Consider the following 16,972-nt stretch of genomic DNA (forward strand, 5'->3'; position numbering starts at 1 on the left):
GTATTTCTTATTGTGAGTCACCATTCAAAATGTTTAAAGGGGCTGGGATATGGCTCAGTGGTAAAGTACATGCTTAGCATATGTGAAGTCCCAGGTTCAAACTCCAGCACCAAAAAATTAAATAAAATAAAATGTTTAAACATCATTGCTTTACAAAAGCATTGGTTAGTACTGACCCAGAGTTAATTGTGCAGAACAGGCAGTAAATGATTTAATAGTTCTCCACACAGGGTCATCCAAAAACATTACTATGTCTGAAGCCTTTGAAGACAATTTTAAAAATTGTGGGGACCTCCCCATTTTCTTCCCTTGAACTGAGTCACTGATTTCTGACTTCTACTCCTAGCCACCTAGAATCCAAACATGTCCAGGGCAACCAACTTCATCTCCACTAGCTGCTGAAAGACATTCATGCCTTTATTATAGGAATAAAATGCCTATTTTAATAGTACTGAAGCTGTATTTGAAGGCTATTAGAATTATGCATAGGTGAATATTTTTGGTCATATAACATATACATTAGCAAATGTAAATATTTGTGGAAAAAGAAGCATTTAAGTGGTAATGATGAAAACTATGGTATATGTCAAATAAATTATAAGATTTTGAATGGACTGAAAACCTGGGCTTGACAGTTCTACTTGGCATTCAACCCAAAAAACAGAAAGGAGAAGAAATTGTTCAGTGACGTGTAATAATCAAACATAAAGAGAGCAGAGGGAAAACCTGGGTTAAGGATAAAGCAATTCTAACTCCTTTGAGTCTGAATGAGAGAGAGTCTTTATTTGCAGTTTCCAGGAGGCAATATGAAAAAGACTTAGCAGAGCCTCCGCCTCCCTAGTCCTACCCCCAGAGGAAGCATGAGCAAGGCTGTTTTTACTTTCTATCCATGTCTGATGCAGCAGCATAGTGCAGAGCTGTCCGGCCCCAGTCATCTGTTTCATTAACGTTGGCTCCTGTGGTCACTAATGTCTCAATACAGTGGAAATGACAATTTGCAGCTGCATAGTGCAAAGGGGTCCTGTAAAACAAACAGTGATTTATTACTTCATTCAGCCTGGAAAACAGACCCATCATCAACTCTAGCACTGGTGGCAATATTCCTATGAGTGTGGAAAGCTCTTTGGCTCTCAGTGTGGAGGCTAAAGGATGTCCCTTCCTATGACTATAAATTGAAATAGAGGATACAAAGACTGGTGGCTTCAGACAAGGCCAATCATGTTGGGTTTGATCTTTTTTTCTATTCCTACTGCCTATCCTGGCTCAGCTCTGCCCTATTGCTTCTCTGGGGCCATTGCAAGATCATCTCATTAAGATGCATCAAGACCATTCCCATTAAGACCATTCTGAGCTCTCATCAAGCCTTCATCTAATTTCTAGTTGGTATGAGCAAAGAACTGGATTTTCTAAAGTATAATTCCTAAATATAAAAACTTTCAACCCTCCCCACTGATAAGGGCTGGCTTCTTCAGCCTGAACTGAAGACTTTTGCAAGCAGGTCTCAATTTCTCTTACAGAGTATCTCTTTCCCTTAGATATACCCATTGGTATATTCAAACTGAATGACCTCAGTTTTTCCATATCATAGCTATACTTCCCTCCACCTTTGTCTATGTTGGTTTCTTCTTGGAAGGGGCCCTTCCTGAACCACATCTACCCATCAAAATTCCACTTATCCTGCATGTTCCAGATGTTAGTGTTCTTTCTTTCTTTAGTTTAAGATTGCTTAGCTACCATCAGAGTCTCTTGAGCTCTCATCACATATTGCCTTGATTTTTAGCTACTGGTGTTTTGGCTCATCTTCTCTGAACATCAGTTCCTTGTGAGTAGTGATGTAGGTTCATGGGACAACCCACGTGTCCTATTGTGAGTACACCTGCAAACTGGGCCAAATCACATCTGTTCTCCAGTTCTGGGTGTCCTCATCTTTATTTCAATAAGGACCTTTGAGCAGCTGTCCCCTAAGGTCTTTTCTAGGTCTAAAATTCTGTGTACACTCATACATTGTTGGTGGGACTATAGATTGGTGCAATCACTTTGGAAAGCAATACAGAGATTCCTAAAAAAGTTTGGAATGGAACCACCATTGATCCAACTATCCCACTCCTCGGTTTATACCCAAAGGACTTAAAATCAGCATACTGCAATGACACAGTCACATCAATGTTTATAGCAGCTCAATTCACAATAGCAAAACTATGGAACCAACCTAGATGTCCTTCAACAGATTAAGGGATAAAGAAAATGTGGTACACATACACAATGGAATAGTACTCGGCCTTAAAGAAGAATGAACTTATGGCATTTGCAGGTAAATGGATGGAACTGGAGAAGATGGATTGGCTAAGTGAAATAAGCCAATCCCAAATAACCAAAGGTCAAATGTTTTCTCTGATAAGTGAATGCTGATCCATAGTGGGGGATGGGAGGGAGAATGAAGGAACTTTGGATTTTACAGAGGGGAATGAGGGGAGGGGTAGGGTGGGTGGGGATGGGAAGGATGGTAGATTGAGACAGATATTATTACATGTATGAAAAAAGTTTAAAAAAATATTTATCACTGTCAAAAAAGTTATTAAAAAAATAAAATTCTGTGTATATATAAAACTCTCTGGGAGTAGATTTCTCATCTGTTAAAAAGAAGATAGTAGGCATTTCCTCTCTGCTAGGAGAACAGACAGAGGGCCACTCTCATTGGAGTGGCAAGAAGGTGTCACTTGACATGAATCTGGAGGGATGAGTAGGAGTTGTCTTAGGTAGGTTGGTAAAAGAAGAAATTTGAAGCAACCTCCAAACAGAATACCAGTGGAGAAAAGGGGTAGAGAGCTGTTAGGGGAAAAATATATGACCAGGCGTGTTCTGAAAAATATCATTTGGTGATTTTGTCAATTTGTGAACACAAACCTTGATGGTCTGACCTACTACACATCCAGGCTATATGGGACCGCCATCAGGTATGTGGTCTGCTGTTGACTGAAATGTCATTATGTGATGCATGATGTGTGTGTGTGTGTGTGTGTGTGTGTGTGTGTGTGTGTGTGTGTATGAAAAAAGAACCCCTGTGCCAGGTAGCATCACGGCACGGTTTAGCTATATAAAGAACCAAAAGGGTAAGAAAACTTCTGTGACCCATTGGTGGGTTGTGTGTGTGTCTGATGGTGTAAAATGTCTAAAAATTTATCCCAAGATGAAATGTCCAATGCATACTTAAAAATGCTCTAGATCTTATGACCAAATTCTGGGTTCACAAAGCTAAAGTGTTTTACTCTACTACGAACAGAATTTTCTAAATTATATCCATGTAGGTTTTTTTGTTTGTTTGTTTGTTTTGTTTTTGTTTTTGTTTTTTAATGTAAGAAGAAAACTGGCCCTTCTAAAGCAGAAGTTGAGAGAGGAGTTGCTTTTCTTATGTCTTGTGTTTGCTCTGTTGGTATTTTCCCACAACACTGGGTTTCCTTCTGTGGGTGGAATGCCCCCAGCCAGCTCCCTGTTGACATTTTCATGCTACAGAATTTCTCAATTTCTCAATGATCCCCACTCTTTTTATGGGGGCACTTGAGGCAGAGTGCCCTGATTACATACCTCCCACTCTTGTCCTTTTTATGGAAATCTGCTCCACTGCTCTGCAAGAGTTTTATACACTCCACATTACTAAAAAGACAGGGAAAACATCATTAACATGGTAAAGGTTAGTTACTGGACTATCTTCAGAAAGAGCTGCTTTCTGCAGGGTACAGTAGGAGATGAAATGGTAGCACCAGGTTTAAATTCTGCTACCAAGAAATAACCTGAAGGTATAACAGTAATTCTAGGTTGTAAGGATCTAAAGTTCCTTTTTCAAAGCTAATAAATCAATAATTTAAAGAGCTTGGTACAACATTTTCAATTCCATGACTAAGGAATTTAATGTTTCTTTTAATGAATCATGTAATTGTGATTAAATCCTACAATAATGGTTTTATCATTTATCCTAAAATTCTTTTTCAAAACCATCAAGAGACCATGAAACAATTACTTCAACTATAGTAACTTCATGTCACCTTTAAGCAATGAGTTGGAATGGATGAGTATTACCTTTTATTACAGCAGAATAAATCCCCCATGATAACTATTTTCAACTAGATATTCTTTAATGGAAAATAGAACAGTCATTCCCCTGTCTTTGTAATCCAGGTAAATAAATGTGTAGAGCCAAGTCTGAGAATGATGTAATGAAGCATAGTGGTCTTCCAAAGCTTCTTTGGCATTCACAGAAGCAATAAATCATATTTAATCTTTTTTTTTTTTTTTGCGGTACTGGGGATTGAACTCAGGGCCTTATGCTTTCGAGGCAAGCACTCTACCAGCTGAGCATCTCCCCAGCCCAATAAATCATATTTAAAAGAGAGAAAAGGATTCACTGAAGTGGATCTTTCTATTGAAGAGCAGAAGCAAAATTTTAATTCTACTAGGGATTTCAGACATGAATTCAGAATGGTATGTTACCAATTTCTAGACAGGTCTGATATATATATATTTTAATGTAGGCATAGAAAGGTCCGTTTTTTTTTAAATGTAGGCATAATTGTTTTAAACTTGGGTGCTAAGAAGTGGTCTATAATGTATTGTTTTATTACATCTGAAAGAAGAAAAATGATCTCATTAATAATAAGCCTGAGGAGGGCTCTTCCTATTCCACCTCCAACCTTATAGTCACTTTTCTCAGAGAACTAGCTACTTCGGTCATAAAGTATAAGAACTTCTAATGACAAGTAAGTGTTGGTGTAGCATGCCAGTTGATATAGAGCACCACTTACTGAAAGATGGCAAAGGATCAAAGACAGAGGCAGATCCAAGGTGTGTGGCTCATGAAGCTCATTTGGCTTGGGAGATGGGGTGAGGGAAGGCGCCTTTTTACCCATGTGAGTCAGGGCCCTAAAGCTACACAGTTAAGCCACTTCTGTTAAACAGTAACACAAATGGAGAAGCGCTGCTGTTCCTGAAGGACTAGGAAACTGACAAAGAACCAACACCTTTTCCTTACAAGGCCACCCAAGAGACACCATGTTTGGTCAGTGTGTGGTTATACATCAGTAATACATCAAACAGAGCTTTACTCTAATCACTGATGTGAAAATGAGAGGAGCTAATGGAAAATTCTCTTTATGACTCAAAAAAAAAAAAAAGGCAAAGATTAAATCATTTCTTGCCCATCTTACTTTTTCTTGAACTTTGTATTTATTTGGTCATTATAAAGACTTAAAAATCTGATTTGAAATAAGGACAACAATGTCTATCAATGAGCATGAATTAATTCAATCTTGGGTTCTCTTAATGACCACCCACCTACCAACAACAACAACAAAAATTTAAGAACAAATTTCGAATTGATTTATTTTGGTGGGGGGGAGTCCAAGTAGATAAATATTCTATAGCCTGAATATCTATAGTTAGAGAAGGTGCAGGGAGGAAACAGGGAAGAGATTCAGAAAGAAGAAAAACAACAAAAGCCCCTATTTGCTACAGGAGATGGGCTAACAATATTTCTTTGGAAGAACAAAATGCAAGCTGGTAATCTAGAAATGCAACTAGTGATAGTTGATATTTGTTGAAGTAATTCTTACCCAATTTACTAAGGAATTTGCTTCTGGTTCACAGGCAACTTAAGTCAATTAAAACATGCTAGGCAATTAAGTCATGGGATAACAACAGTTGCTAAGTACTTACCCTCCTGCAGCAGCAGCATGAAGGCACGTTCTTCCAAATTTATCTGGGGTGTCTATTTCAAAGCCTGCAGACAGCACGTGCTCATTACTAAACAAGGATACTATGCTATACTTTTGTCCTAGTTAAACCACAAGAAACATTGCAGAGACAGAAAAATCAGTTAGTAGGAAAACCAGAAAGCAAGCAATTGTAGTCAGAAAGAGGTTGTCATGGAAACGAATGGTAACTGCTCAAGCTTGGCAATTTTATAGGAAGAACCGTGAAGTCAAGAAGGATTTATTTTCACATTCAGCCCTGGGTGAACCACAGTCCCATTTTTCAATCCCAGGATAGAAATTTATGAAACCAATTTGAGATAAGTAGGGCAACAGACAGGCAGACAGAACACATGGAGAAAACATGGAAGGCAAAGGAGTAATCCTAAGATGTAGGAATAGATATTTTCTTAAGTGTATTCCAACCTTTCTGTTGGTTTCAGATTTGGGAAATAGGCTTTCATGCAGGGATTATTTTTAAATATGCAAGAAGCAGAGAAAGCAGAATCAACTATAGGTAAACTACTTAAAGGGGAAAATTGCCTTTGGGATATCTGATAAATGAATTCATAAACAATCTTTGCCTTGCAGACCTCTACCATTTTTGAAAGCCAAGAAACTTCTTAATAGATGGAGATGGGTAAAAGTGGTGAAAAGAATGATTTGCAAAGCTCTGCTGTAGAAAGAATTTCTTGATTTCCAATAGCCTCACATAAAAAAAAAAATTAAATAAAAATGAGATGTGGGTGGAGGGAAATCGGCCTTACTGATTTTACAATGCCCATGGAGTAGGGAGGTAATGTGATATTTCTACCACTAAAATGTAGGGGATTTGACCATTTTCCTTTGCTGAAAATACTGAATATTAAGCCACCATTTTAAGCCTCAAAGATGTTTTCCTTTCCTATGACTTAAATTTCCTAATAAGCTTTAACTTGAAAATCAGGTGAGACTTCCTCTAGGGCAGGAAAACTGACATTAAACAGATTCAATTCCAAGGATCACTGGGAGCTGTCACATGCAGTTAGCTGTAGAACCACCTCATCTTGCCAAGTCAGGTGTTGACATGAAGCACAGGTAGAAGCCACGTGACTCATATACGGGACACACTAAGTCTCATCTCTGGCAATGGATTTACTTACCCGATGATAACAATTTTCTGCAGCAGTCAGAATGAGCATTTAGGGCTGCTAAATGTAAGGGAAACATGCTATGGATTCCACACCTGAAAAGGAAAAAAGAAACAACAACAGAGCAGCTCATGGCAACAGATCTCAAGATACATGCAGATCACGCAGAAGTTCTCTGATCAAAGCTCGTACCTTACACAGGGGTCTCTTGGTTTAAATAATTTTGTAATTCTTCCATTCAATAAATATTAATGCAATAATTTTCTACCTTAAAATAATAAAATTCTGGATCTGAGCCAGAATTAAAATCCTCTAATCATATGAGTGTACATTTTTCAGAAAATCTGTTTCACATTAATGAATACCTTTTAAAGTTAATTTTCTCCCTGTTTCTTTCAGTTTAGTGGTTTAAGTCTCACTCATTCATTTGCTCAGCATTTGCAGGACACTTTCTTAGCATCAGAGGTTATGCTAAGAGCTTGGAATAACAGTGCTGAGCAAGATACATCTGCCATATTGAAAAACACTTGTTTATTCTTTGATTTGATAAAATAAATGCTTATTATTGGCCCATGAGGTGCCAAGCATTTTAAGAGTTAATAATGGCTTTATTATTGAAAATAAAATTTTAGATGGGAATAAAGTCGAATGTTTACCTTTTTCTGGTGAAATTTCATCTTTCTAATAGATATTTATATTGCACATTAACCCACATCACTACACAAAAACACAGCTAGGAGTGATAAACATTACTTTGTGTATAATTTCATAAGCCTACCATATATTTTTCCCAACAGTATTGCAGAAAGAATCTAGAAAATAACTCATTAGATTAACCCCAACCATAACAGTCCTCAGGATGATCCTTTAAGGGATAGGCAGCCTCTGATGGCGGCACTTTCTATCTTCAGAATTTAATCCTCCTCCTCCTCTTTCCCTACCACCTCTCCTTGAACAAGGACCCAAAGTCACATGCTAAATCACAGTTCATAACAAACAGAATCACAAGGTGGTTCCTGTGTGCTCATAAGCATTTATAATGTTAGTGACCATTTCCCACAACATCTCATTTTAATCAAATAAAAAATTTCAGATTTTAAAAACCCTCTGAACATGAGCGACTATGGGACTATAGTTATCTACACCCTGCAGCCTTAATTACCTAAGTTTCTTCTCTGGCACAAGGTGGCCCATTTTCAGATTTCACGCTTCATAAAGAAATACATATGATTTGAATTTGTTAAGCTTTGGTTACATGGATTTTATTTGCCATCCCAGAAGTTATTATGGGTGTGCAAATATGTGAAGGAATATACATATCCACAGATATTTCATGGTATTCAGTTTTCTGCAAATGTGAGTCTCTCAGCAATTAACCACCACTCTCTCTTTCATGCTAACTTCTATTTATTAGTGTTTTTGTTCTATCTTCCCTCTGTTAGTTTTCCTTTCCCTATATGGAGATTTCCAGCTCAGTGTATATAATAGCTGGCATCCATCAAGAAATGCAATTTGCCAGTCTTCCGGGCAGTGTCATGTGGAGGAGAATTGCTTATAATTGCCTTTCTCATCATTTACCAAAAAAAAAAAAATTCTGAAAAGCATCAAGGATGACCTTGGTGCTCATTGAAAGGAAGAGGGAGTTGGGGGATGGGGGAGAAGATATTCCTTATATACTATTATTTATATTGTTCCCTCTTTATTTAATAGACACATACTATTTTTAAAAAATGTTTAACATGTTTTAAAGTGCCTTACTAAATGAAACTTTAAGCTAATGTGATTTTCCCTAGCCACTTTATTTGTTTGGGGGAGTAAAATGTCAAAAATATGTGATTAAATATCTCTGAACTTTTAGAAAAGGAAAATAGGATAGTTTTGAGTTCCTGAAAGAACATACTTGAAATCAAGGACTGGATTTAAGATTCTTTGAACCTACCTCATTCTTTAAACATACACATGCACAAACACACATGCACAATGCATTACATACCCATTTTTGTAAAATATATCTTTATATAAAATAACATAAGCAAATGAATTAGAGAAAATAGCATCAAAGTCTGTAAGAAGTCAATTGAGAAAAACAAAAAGTATAAGTGATAAGTATAATAGCAGCAACACTGTAATATATCCCATAAAGTTCATTATCAATACTTGTAATGAACCTTGCCACCTTATCCTGTCTTTAGGTAATTCATCATACCCTACATTAGCTAATTATTCCATTGTGTTCACTGTTACTTACAAAAGAGATATAGAACTACTCTAATTTAAAATTTCTGGTACAAATTCTGCTTACTTCATTTTTTTCTTCTACAGTTAATAAAAAGTCACCACCTCAGTGTAGGTTTTGAAAATGTATTAGTGTAGACTCAAGTATTATTGGTATTTGAACTTGAATATGATACTATGGTTCAAATAGTAAAATTAAATATCAAGTCATGATTGGAAAGAAAAGAAAAACAGAATTCAGAATCTCAGAATCTTGCCAGAAATGATCCATACATTTCAAACTAAAACTATTCCTTTGTTGTCATAAAATAAGACTGCTTATCAAGGAAGGATTATAAAACCTTTAGTAGGAAAATTAGGACTTGGCTTAGTCAAATAAGAAGTATCACTCTTATTTCATCAGGTACACATCAAGGCCCATCAAGAAAAAAGGTGCCGAAGAACCCTAAAGTTAACATGCACGAGTTACAGGAAAGAGGAGACTGATTCCAGTTAAATTGCTACATTTATTTGACAAGTCATAAAATTAATGGAACCCATTTGTATTTAGCTATTTCTAATTTGGCTGTTAACGGGCATCTCCTACCCAGTTATTTCAGAATAAATGAGATCTGAAAGACTGTCCTTGTTAAGAGCTATCAGGTGAAGAAAAGGCATTTGTGCCATTAGAATATGAATTCTTTTATGCCTTCTTCTTAGTATCAGGAGACTTGGCTTCCCCTTCCTACATCCAGTCTTTTCTAGAGTCTTTAGACTGTGTGGAAGAGAACACTGTAATTGAGGTAATGGGGTCAGAGACTTTGGGTTTGAGTCCCACTTTTGCTACTTGCTAACTCTTTGATCTTTGGCAAGTACATAATGATTCCCTCATCAGGAAAATTAAGATAATTACAGTGTCTGTATCATACAGCAATTGTAAGGACTCGTTAGGATAATGCATCCCAAGTGCTAGAGCATCTGGCATGTGGTAAGCCTTTACCATCCATGTTAGTGTTATCACTAGCCTTGTGATTATTAGTTTAAGGGGTAATCAGCAATCTGAGTATTGAAGTTGTAATCAGGTTGTGCTATCTTAAAATCAGGTGTGTGACTCCTTAGAAGGTGATTAATGAGCATTTCTGTTATTTTTCCATCTTTCTAAATATTTTAGAACACTTACCTCATAAATCTTCTAGGGAAAGGATTGGTTTAATTTTGCTCACAGAGTGGGCAAGACAAAAACCCTAAACTCAGAATAGGATGATTTTTGAGTCTTACTCGAATTGTCAGTCTAAATCTAAAAATCAAGCTTCTTATGAATTTTATCTATGCCAGTCTAGATATTTATTATGATCCCCTAAGTTATAGGCATTTGGGTTTCTCTGCCACAAGGAGACCTGATCCTTGCTATCTGAAGTCTACAGACATTTTCAGTGGTTTCTTTAGAGTAAGTCCAAACACTCTAACATGGCCAGAAAGGTCCTTTCTGGATCTGGCTATTGCCCAACCTATGGGTATTCTAGCATCTCGGTGAACTTTTCTTTCCCCAAAAGAACTAGGCTCTGTCCTGCCCCCACTCAGCATCTGTTCTGAGTTAACTGCAGAAAGTACCCTGACTTAAAAGTTCAGAGAAGCAAAACTGGAAAAAAAAAAGAAAGAAAGAAAAGAAAAAAAACGTTAAGAGACATCCTAATCAAGGGCTGACAATACTTTTTTTTAAAGCCCACCTGGGGTTGCTGTGACAGTTAAGTGTACCCCCTCAGAGTGGTGCCTGGCATAGGTAAGCACTCATGAGCATTTTCTATTTCAGGGTTGTCAAATCATATAGTTAACATGAATGCTGTTGTTTTCTGTTTGCATATATTTTATAGTTTTTAAAGAATTGCTGCTTTATTGGTATCAAAAGCCAAAGGAGTTTATATCTAGACTTACATTTATACATATTCAAGTAACTTTATAATAAAAATAAGCCTAAATTGAGGACTTAAAATACTCTCTCTACCAAAGTCTAATTAATTGCTACTCCTGCAATTGCTAATCCTGCAGTCTTGGTTAAACATTGCTTCTTCCTGGAAGCCCACCCTAGTCTTGCCAGACAGGATCTGATGTCCCAGATATGTTTTCTGTGATCCCAATGGCACTGGCATCATACACTTAGCATAACTGTGATTGCTTATTTAAATCCCCCGCCCATGGATTATAAGTTACTCGAGGGTAGGGACCTCTTCAACCCAAAACCTGGCACAATGTGTGACCCTTAATAGGCTCTCAACAAATATTCAATGAATATGTGTCAGAGCCAGTTATCTGCATAACTATAGCACCCCAAATCTGCTGCAGTGGGGACAGAAAAAGAACTGAGAACAGAAAAAGAGTGAGGTGGAAGGCAAATTAAAATCCTAGAGATAAGGGCCCCACACCCAACAAAGTTGAAGAAGAAAACCAAAGGGCTTTGAGGCCACATAAAGTCGCATGAGCACTGAGTCATGCTGCAGAAAGTACCTGACTTCAAGTTCAGAGAAGCAGAAAGGAAAACAAACTGACAAAAAACATTCCAATTGAGGACTGAAAATAACATTCAAATAAGTCCACAAGAAAATAACAATGATAAAACTTCTACAAAGAACTTTTAATATACGTTGTCCATACTGATTCTGAATGGAGATGGGGCATTTTAATAAATTCTATTTCTATTAATTCTATTTCTATTTCTATTATTATTATTCTATTTCTATTATTAATTCTTTCTATTAATAGAATTTATTAAAATAGAATTAATTCTACTCTGTTAATAGAATTTATTAAATGCTACTAGTTTACTTATTTACAGAAGAAAATACCTGTTTTTCTCCTCTTTATTAAGTTATGCTACATAAACCATAAGGAACCCAGAGATTTTCTGAGGGGTTTTTAGCAAACTCCAATTCTTCTCCCCTTCATTTACTATTCCCCCTAAGGTGGATTCTTCTTCCCATGCACACAGAAGCACAAACACAGACACAGGTATACACTCTCAGTCACTGAACCAATGTCACACAGCTTATCCTCAGATGTCCCCAGACATGCTGTGACAAAAGAAAGCAGATGTGGTTTATTAAGGCTGGGACAAGGTTTCCTTTGTCTCTGCCCCTTGGACACAGCACAGTCAAAGAAGGAAAGGCCACTTGAACAAAAACACCATTTCCAAGGCACTTTACTATATAGTGTGTTGGCTCAAATCGAAAGCAAACTAGTTGCAAGGAAATAAGCTTTGTGCTTATTGAATTAAAATTTTTTTTCTGGGAAATTTTAATTATTGGTTCCAGTTTATTTATCTCAAAAATAGATTCAAACAGATGGCAAAAACTTCCCTAATAACCTAAAGTTGAAGGACATATACTACTGAAAATATTGGCACATGACATGATGGTTGTAGCTATTTTACATCTACTTAATTAACACTGAGCCGTTTGATCTCTCACTTTGGACTTGGGTCTGGCTGAGAACTCCAGAACCTGGGAAGAGCCTCGTAAGTACCAGTGTCACACTCTTGCCACAAACTGAGCTGCCTCTTTAAACTTGAGGGTAGGGACCTCTATAGCAGTCAAGAATGGCCTTGGCTTACAGTAGGTTCCTTTTTTTTTCTAAGAAGGATGTCCCACTGCTGATACCATTTGTCAGTATTTCCCTCCTCTGCAGGCCCTTAGCTTACTCCTTAGCCCAAGACCTCATCTCTTTCTCCTGGGACATTTGCAAGAGTCTGCCAACTGTCTCCATTCTGGACAGCCTCCAGAATGTCTGGATGCCTCATCAGAGTGATCTCTCTTATACACAAATGGGATCATCAGACCCAACCAGCCCCACCCACTTAAAATTCCTTAGCAGCTTCTGGATGTCTCAGAATGGAATCCAGTTCCTTGGCAGGACATGCAAGATGTCTTGAGTTGAGGCTCTTCCTGCCTTTCCACCTTGTATCTTCCCACTTCCCCACATATCAGATCACTCACTTGAGAAATTGTTTTTACCACATTCACAGGTTTGTGTCTTTATCAAGGCTGTTTCTTCTTCAGGGAAGGTCCTTCCTTGCTTTTTTCTCTTTTTCTATCCTACAATTCTGTCCACCTGGAAAACTCTTATACATCATTCCTTTTGCTGAAATGTCACCTCTTGTGGGACCCAGATAGTGTTTCTCAAACTCTGTGAACCACAACTGGGTCCAAACCTCCATTGTAACAAGCCGTATAGTACTATAGTCATCTGCTTTTGTTCTATCTCTGCCACTAGACTGGGGAGCCCAGAAGGTCATTAGAACTGAGTTCAACTTAATGTTGAACTGATGAAGGTAAAGCATTATATAGTTACAAAGCTACCAGAGTGCACCATATAATTCACTTCAAGCCCAGCACATCGGGTCCTCTGTGAACCAGATTCAAAACATGATCCCACCACAACTTCCCTGGACCATTTAAATTCTGGTTCATTCTCAAGCAAGATTTTCAATTCCTTTGCAAAACTTTTGACAGAGTTCTTAATATATACTGCCCTCATGTTTTTCTAAAAATTCAATCATGGTTACCCACAGTCTTTGTGATCAAGGCTAAACTCTGCATTTGGGCATTCAAAACCCTCTTTAATTTGGCTCTATCACATATTATTAAGTAATAAAATAACAGTTAACATTTATTGGTAGCTTATTATGTGCCACATACTGGTCAAAGAGCTTTTAAAATGGATTATCTTTTTAATAACCTTAGCAGATATATTTATATAACTTACATAGATCTTACCATATACCAGAAAGCTTAATTAGTAATTAAATCATTTAATCTTCATAACAAACCTATAGATAGGTACTATTATTACTCCCATTTTTCAAATGAGGAAACCAAAGCACAGAGGGATTGTGCAATGGGCTCAAAAGTGAGGCAGGTTGGAATGGATTCCAGGGAGAGCCCAGGAATCCTGGTTGCCCCCTCCTGCAAACCTGTCCCCACCTCCTGCCCCAGTGCAACTCTGGGCAGAGCACAGCATTGTCACATTCCTCTACTCCGTAGGCAACTGCTTCCCCTCCTCGCTTGCTCCTGCTTTTCCTCCTTGTGTGGAGTGGCTGCGACCCTCTACTTTGCTCAGATGAACCTCATCTTCCACAGCCTATTAAGACTCATCTTCTCTTGAAGTCTTTTCAGAAACCTTTGCCCCTCTGTGCTGTCTCCCTCCTCTCTGTCTACAGGGTGTGCACCAAACATTTTGCCACTTATGTCCCTGTCCATTCACAACCTTAATGCACGTAGTTATTTGTCCTAAGTGAATTTTGGCCCCCAACAAAATTGAGTACCCTAAAGACACCAATCTGGAAACTTCTTCTGAAATCCCCCCAAGATCTGGCATTGTGACAGACCTCTGTAGTGGCTTTATATATTCCTGTGCAACTACATGTAAAATGAAGTCAGGCCCCACTTCCCTATGTGATAGATGTACTCAATTATACCCCATAACCCCCCAAAAACTGAGCAAGAATTCTGAAGTTCTAAATTTGCCCTTTTTTTTTTTTTTCCTGTTAGGTTAACATTGAGCATGGGAAAGAACAGAAGAAAATTAGAAAGCAGAGTCAGGAATCAAGTTCAAGACTCCTTAATTAAAACCACTGCAAAGGGCCTGGTTCTGATGTAGCTGAAAAATGAAATGATTTCTTCCCTGCATCTGTCATTGAAGTCACTTAATTTATTTCAAATTTAATTTGTGGTTAGTCTAATAGCACAGACCCACTTTAACCTGGACAGACGGGGACACTCCACAGGTGGCAGCACCCCTTTGGCAGCGTGCCTGCGTGTGGCAATGATACCACTGTATTTTGCAGTAACCTACTTGGCAGTGTCAGCTCCGCTGGTTATTAAGGTGTTGATCAAAAGCTCATGACCGTATCTTGCAGCCACATGGAGAGGAGTGTTGCCATCCTTATCCACACAGTCAATTTCACCTCCTGAAAGAGAGATTTTAATTCAGCATAACACAAGAAATCAGGCTGATCCAGTTACGACATTCTGTGCTCATCACTCATGAAGACCAGATGTTGAATTTCTTTTCTACTCCACTGTGCATCTCTGCTCTCAAGTACAAGAATGTTTTTTAAGAACACAAGTCACCATCTGAAGTGTAGTAGCATTATATCTGCAGAGAGAGAAGTCTACTAGAAATGCTTTGTTAAAAAACTGTCCATATTGTCTTATTTAAGGATCTTACAACTAGTTTCCTGCTCTAAATAAACAATATAATCGAATTCCATAAAATGTAACTCTGAAGTTATATTAATTTTAATTGAAAAATTAAAGGCGTGTAAATGTCATACTAACACATAAAAACCAAAGAGAACAGAGAGATCAAGAAAAGATTCCAATGGTTTGATTATCTAATTTAAAATATGAATAAATAAAAGTAAAAGCATAACTACAAACTGAAAATGCTTATATATTATAATTATCAAGTTAAAAATAATTTTTAATATAATATTTCATTGTATTTTATTTGATCTCCTTTTCTCCCAACTTTTAATTTCTCATTTCTTTCTCTCCCCTTTTCATGTGTGTATGTGAGTGTGAATAAATGTACTTGATCATTTATCTGAGGAACCATTTTGAAATAAGTTAAGACATCATGATATTTCTCCCCAAGAATGTTTTTCCTAAGAACAAGCACATTCTCACACATAAATGCATTCTCTTTCGTATCCAAGAAATTTAACACTGGTATAATTTTATTCTAATTTCTTCAGTCATCCCCCAAACATGCTTTAGTTGTTTCGTTATTGTTTAAATCTGAGATCGAATCAAGGACTCTGCAGTTGGTTGTCTCTTTAATTTCTATTAATCTAAAATAATCCTCTTGCCTTTTATTTATTTATTTTTTTAATAAGTAAATGATGAAATTGTAGGAGACCAAATCAGGTTAGGTAGGATGTCCTGCCTTCTGGAGTTGCCTGAAATTTCTCTCATTATTAGATTCAGGTTAAACAGTTTGGCAAGAATGCCGCTGAGTTTGATGAGTACCTCCTGCCACATCTCAGCACACATTCAGGTTGAGTTATTCCATCGCTGGGTGATACCAAGTTTGGTTATTTGCAATGGGCACAGAGTTTCACAATGGGCAGGTGAAAAAGTTCTGGGAATGGTTTGTGCTGATGGTTGCACAACAATGTGAATGCACTTAATGCCACTGAACTGTTAATTCTTAAAAATGATAAATTGTATGTTATGCACATCATACTTCAATTTTAAAAAAAGAAAGAAAGAAGTTTGATTAAGATAGTGCCAGGCCTGGGGATGTCGCTCAGTGGTAGAGCACTTGCCTAGCATGTGTGAAGCCCTGGATAATATCCCCAGCACTGCAAAAGAAAGAATGAAAAACAAACAAACAAAAAGGTGCCTGCCAGCACACCCAGTGCAAACAGGTATATCCCCTTTGTAATTTATAAGCAATTCATGTGGTGATACTTTGAGACTCTGCAAATATCCAATTTCCAAACAGACTTTCCCACAATGACTTTAGCTTATATTGTTGAAAATCGACCTGAATTCTTTATTCTCTGTGTTGATTTTATCATTTTGTTACATAATTGGATTCATTTTTTTATAAATAAACCTAGTAAAAATTTTTTTTTGCTAGGAATGATTTATTTTACTAATATGTAAACCATTTACATGTTTCAAATGTCAAAATTATATTCACTCTCGTTTCTATTTCTTCCATTTCAAACCCAACCATTTCCTATAGTAATCATTTCTGTTAGTCTTGGTTTATGCTTCTGTGTTTCGCCTTTCACTTACTATATCCTGGAATTCACTCCTAGAGATCGTTTCTTATGGCTCATCCTTCTTTTCTGTAGAGCTTCGTTGTTTTCTATTGCATGGATGT

At 37.2% G+C, this 16,972-nt stretch overlaps 1 protein-coding gene across 4 annotated transcripts in view; it reads right to left on the minus strand.

Moving 5' to 3' along the window:
• The window catches only part of Ankrd44 (ankyrin repeat domain 44), a 292,156-nt gene that overhangs the window by 90,290 nt on the left and 184,894 nt on the right, over positions 1–16,972 (minus strand). For all 4 annotated transcript variants that reach the window (XM_047544306.1, XM_047544304.1, XM_047544305.1 and 1 more), the window contains exons 10-14: positions 14,930–15,044; positions 6,884–6,966; positions 5,707–5,770; positions 3,583–3,651; positions 881–1,021 (exon numbers count right to left, since the gene is read on the minus strand). In XM_047544306.1, the coding sequence (XP_047400262.1) occupies positions 881–1,021; positions 3,583–3,651; positions 5,707–5,770; positions 6,884–6,966; positions 14,930–15,044 (472 nt within the window). The remainder of the gene's footprint in view (positions 1–880; positions 1,022–3,582; positions 3,652–5,706; positions 5,771–6,883; positions 6,967–14,929; positions 15,045–16,972) is intronic.

Source organism: Sciurus carolinensis, chromosome 3, assembly GCF_902686445.1.
Source record: "Sciurus carolinensis chromosome 3, mSciCar1.2, whole genome shotgun sequence".
NCBI lineage: Eukaryota > Metazoa > Chordata > Mammalia > Rodentia > Sciuridae > Sciurus > Sciurus carolinensis.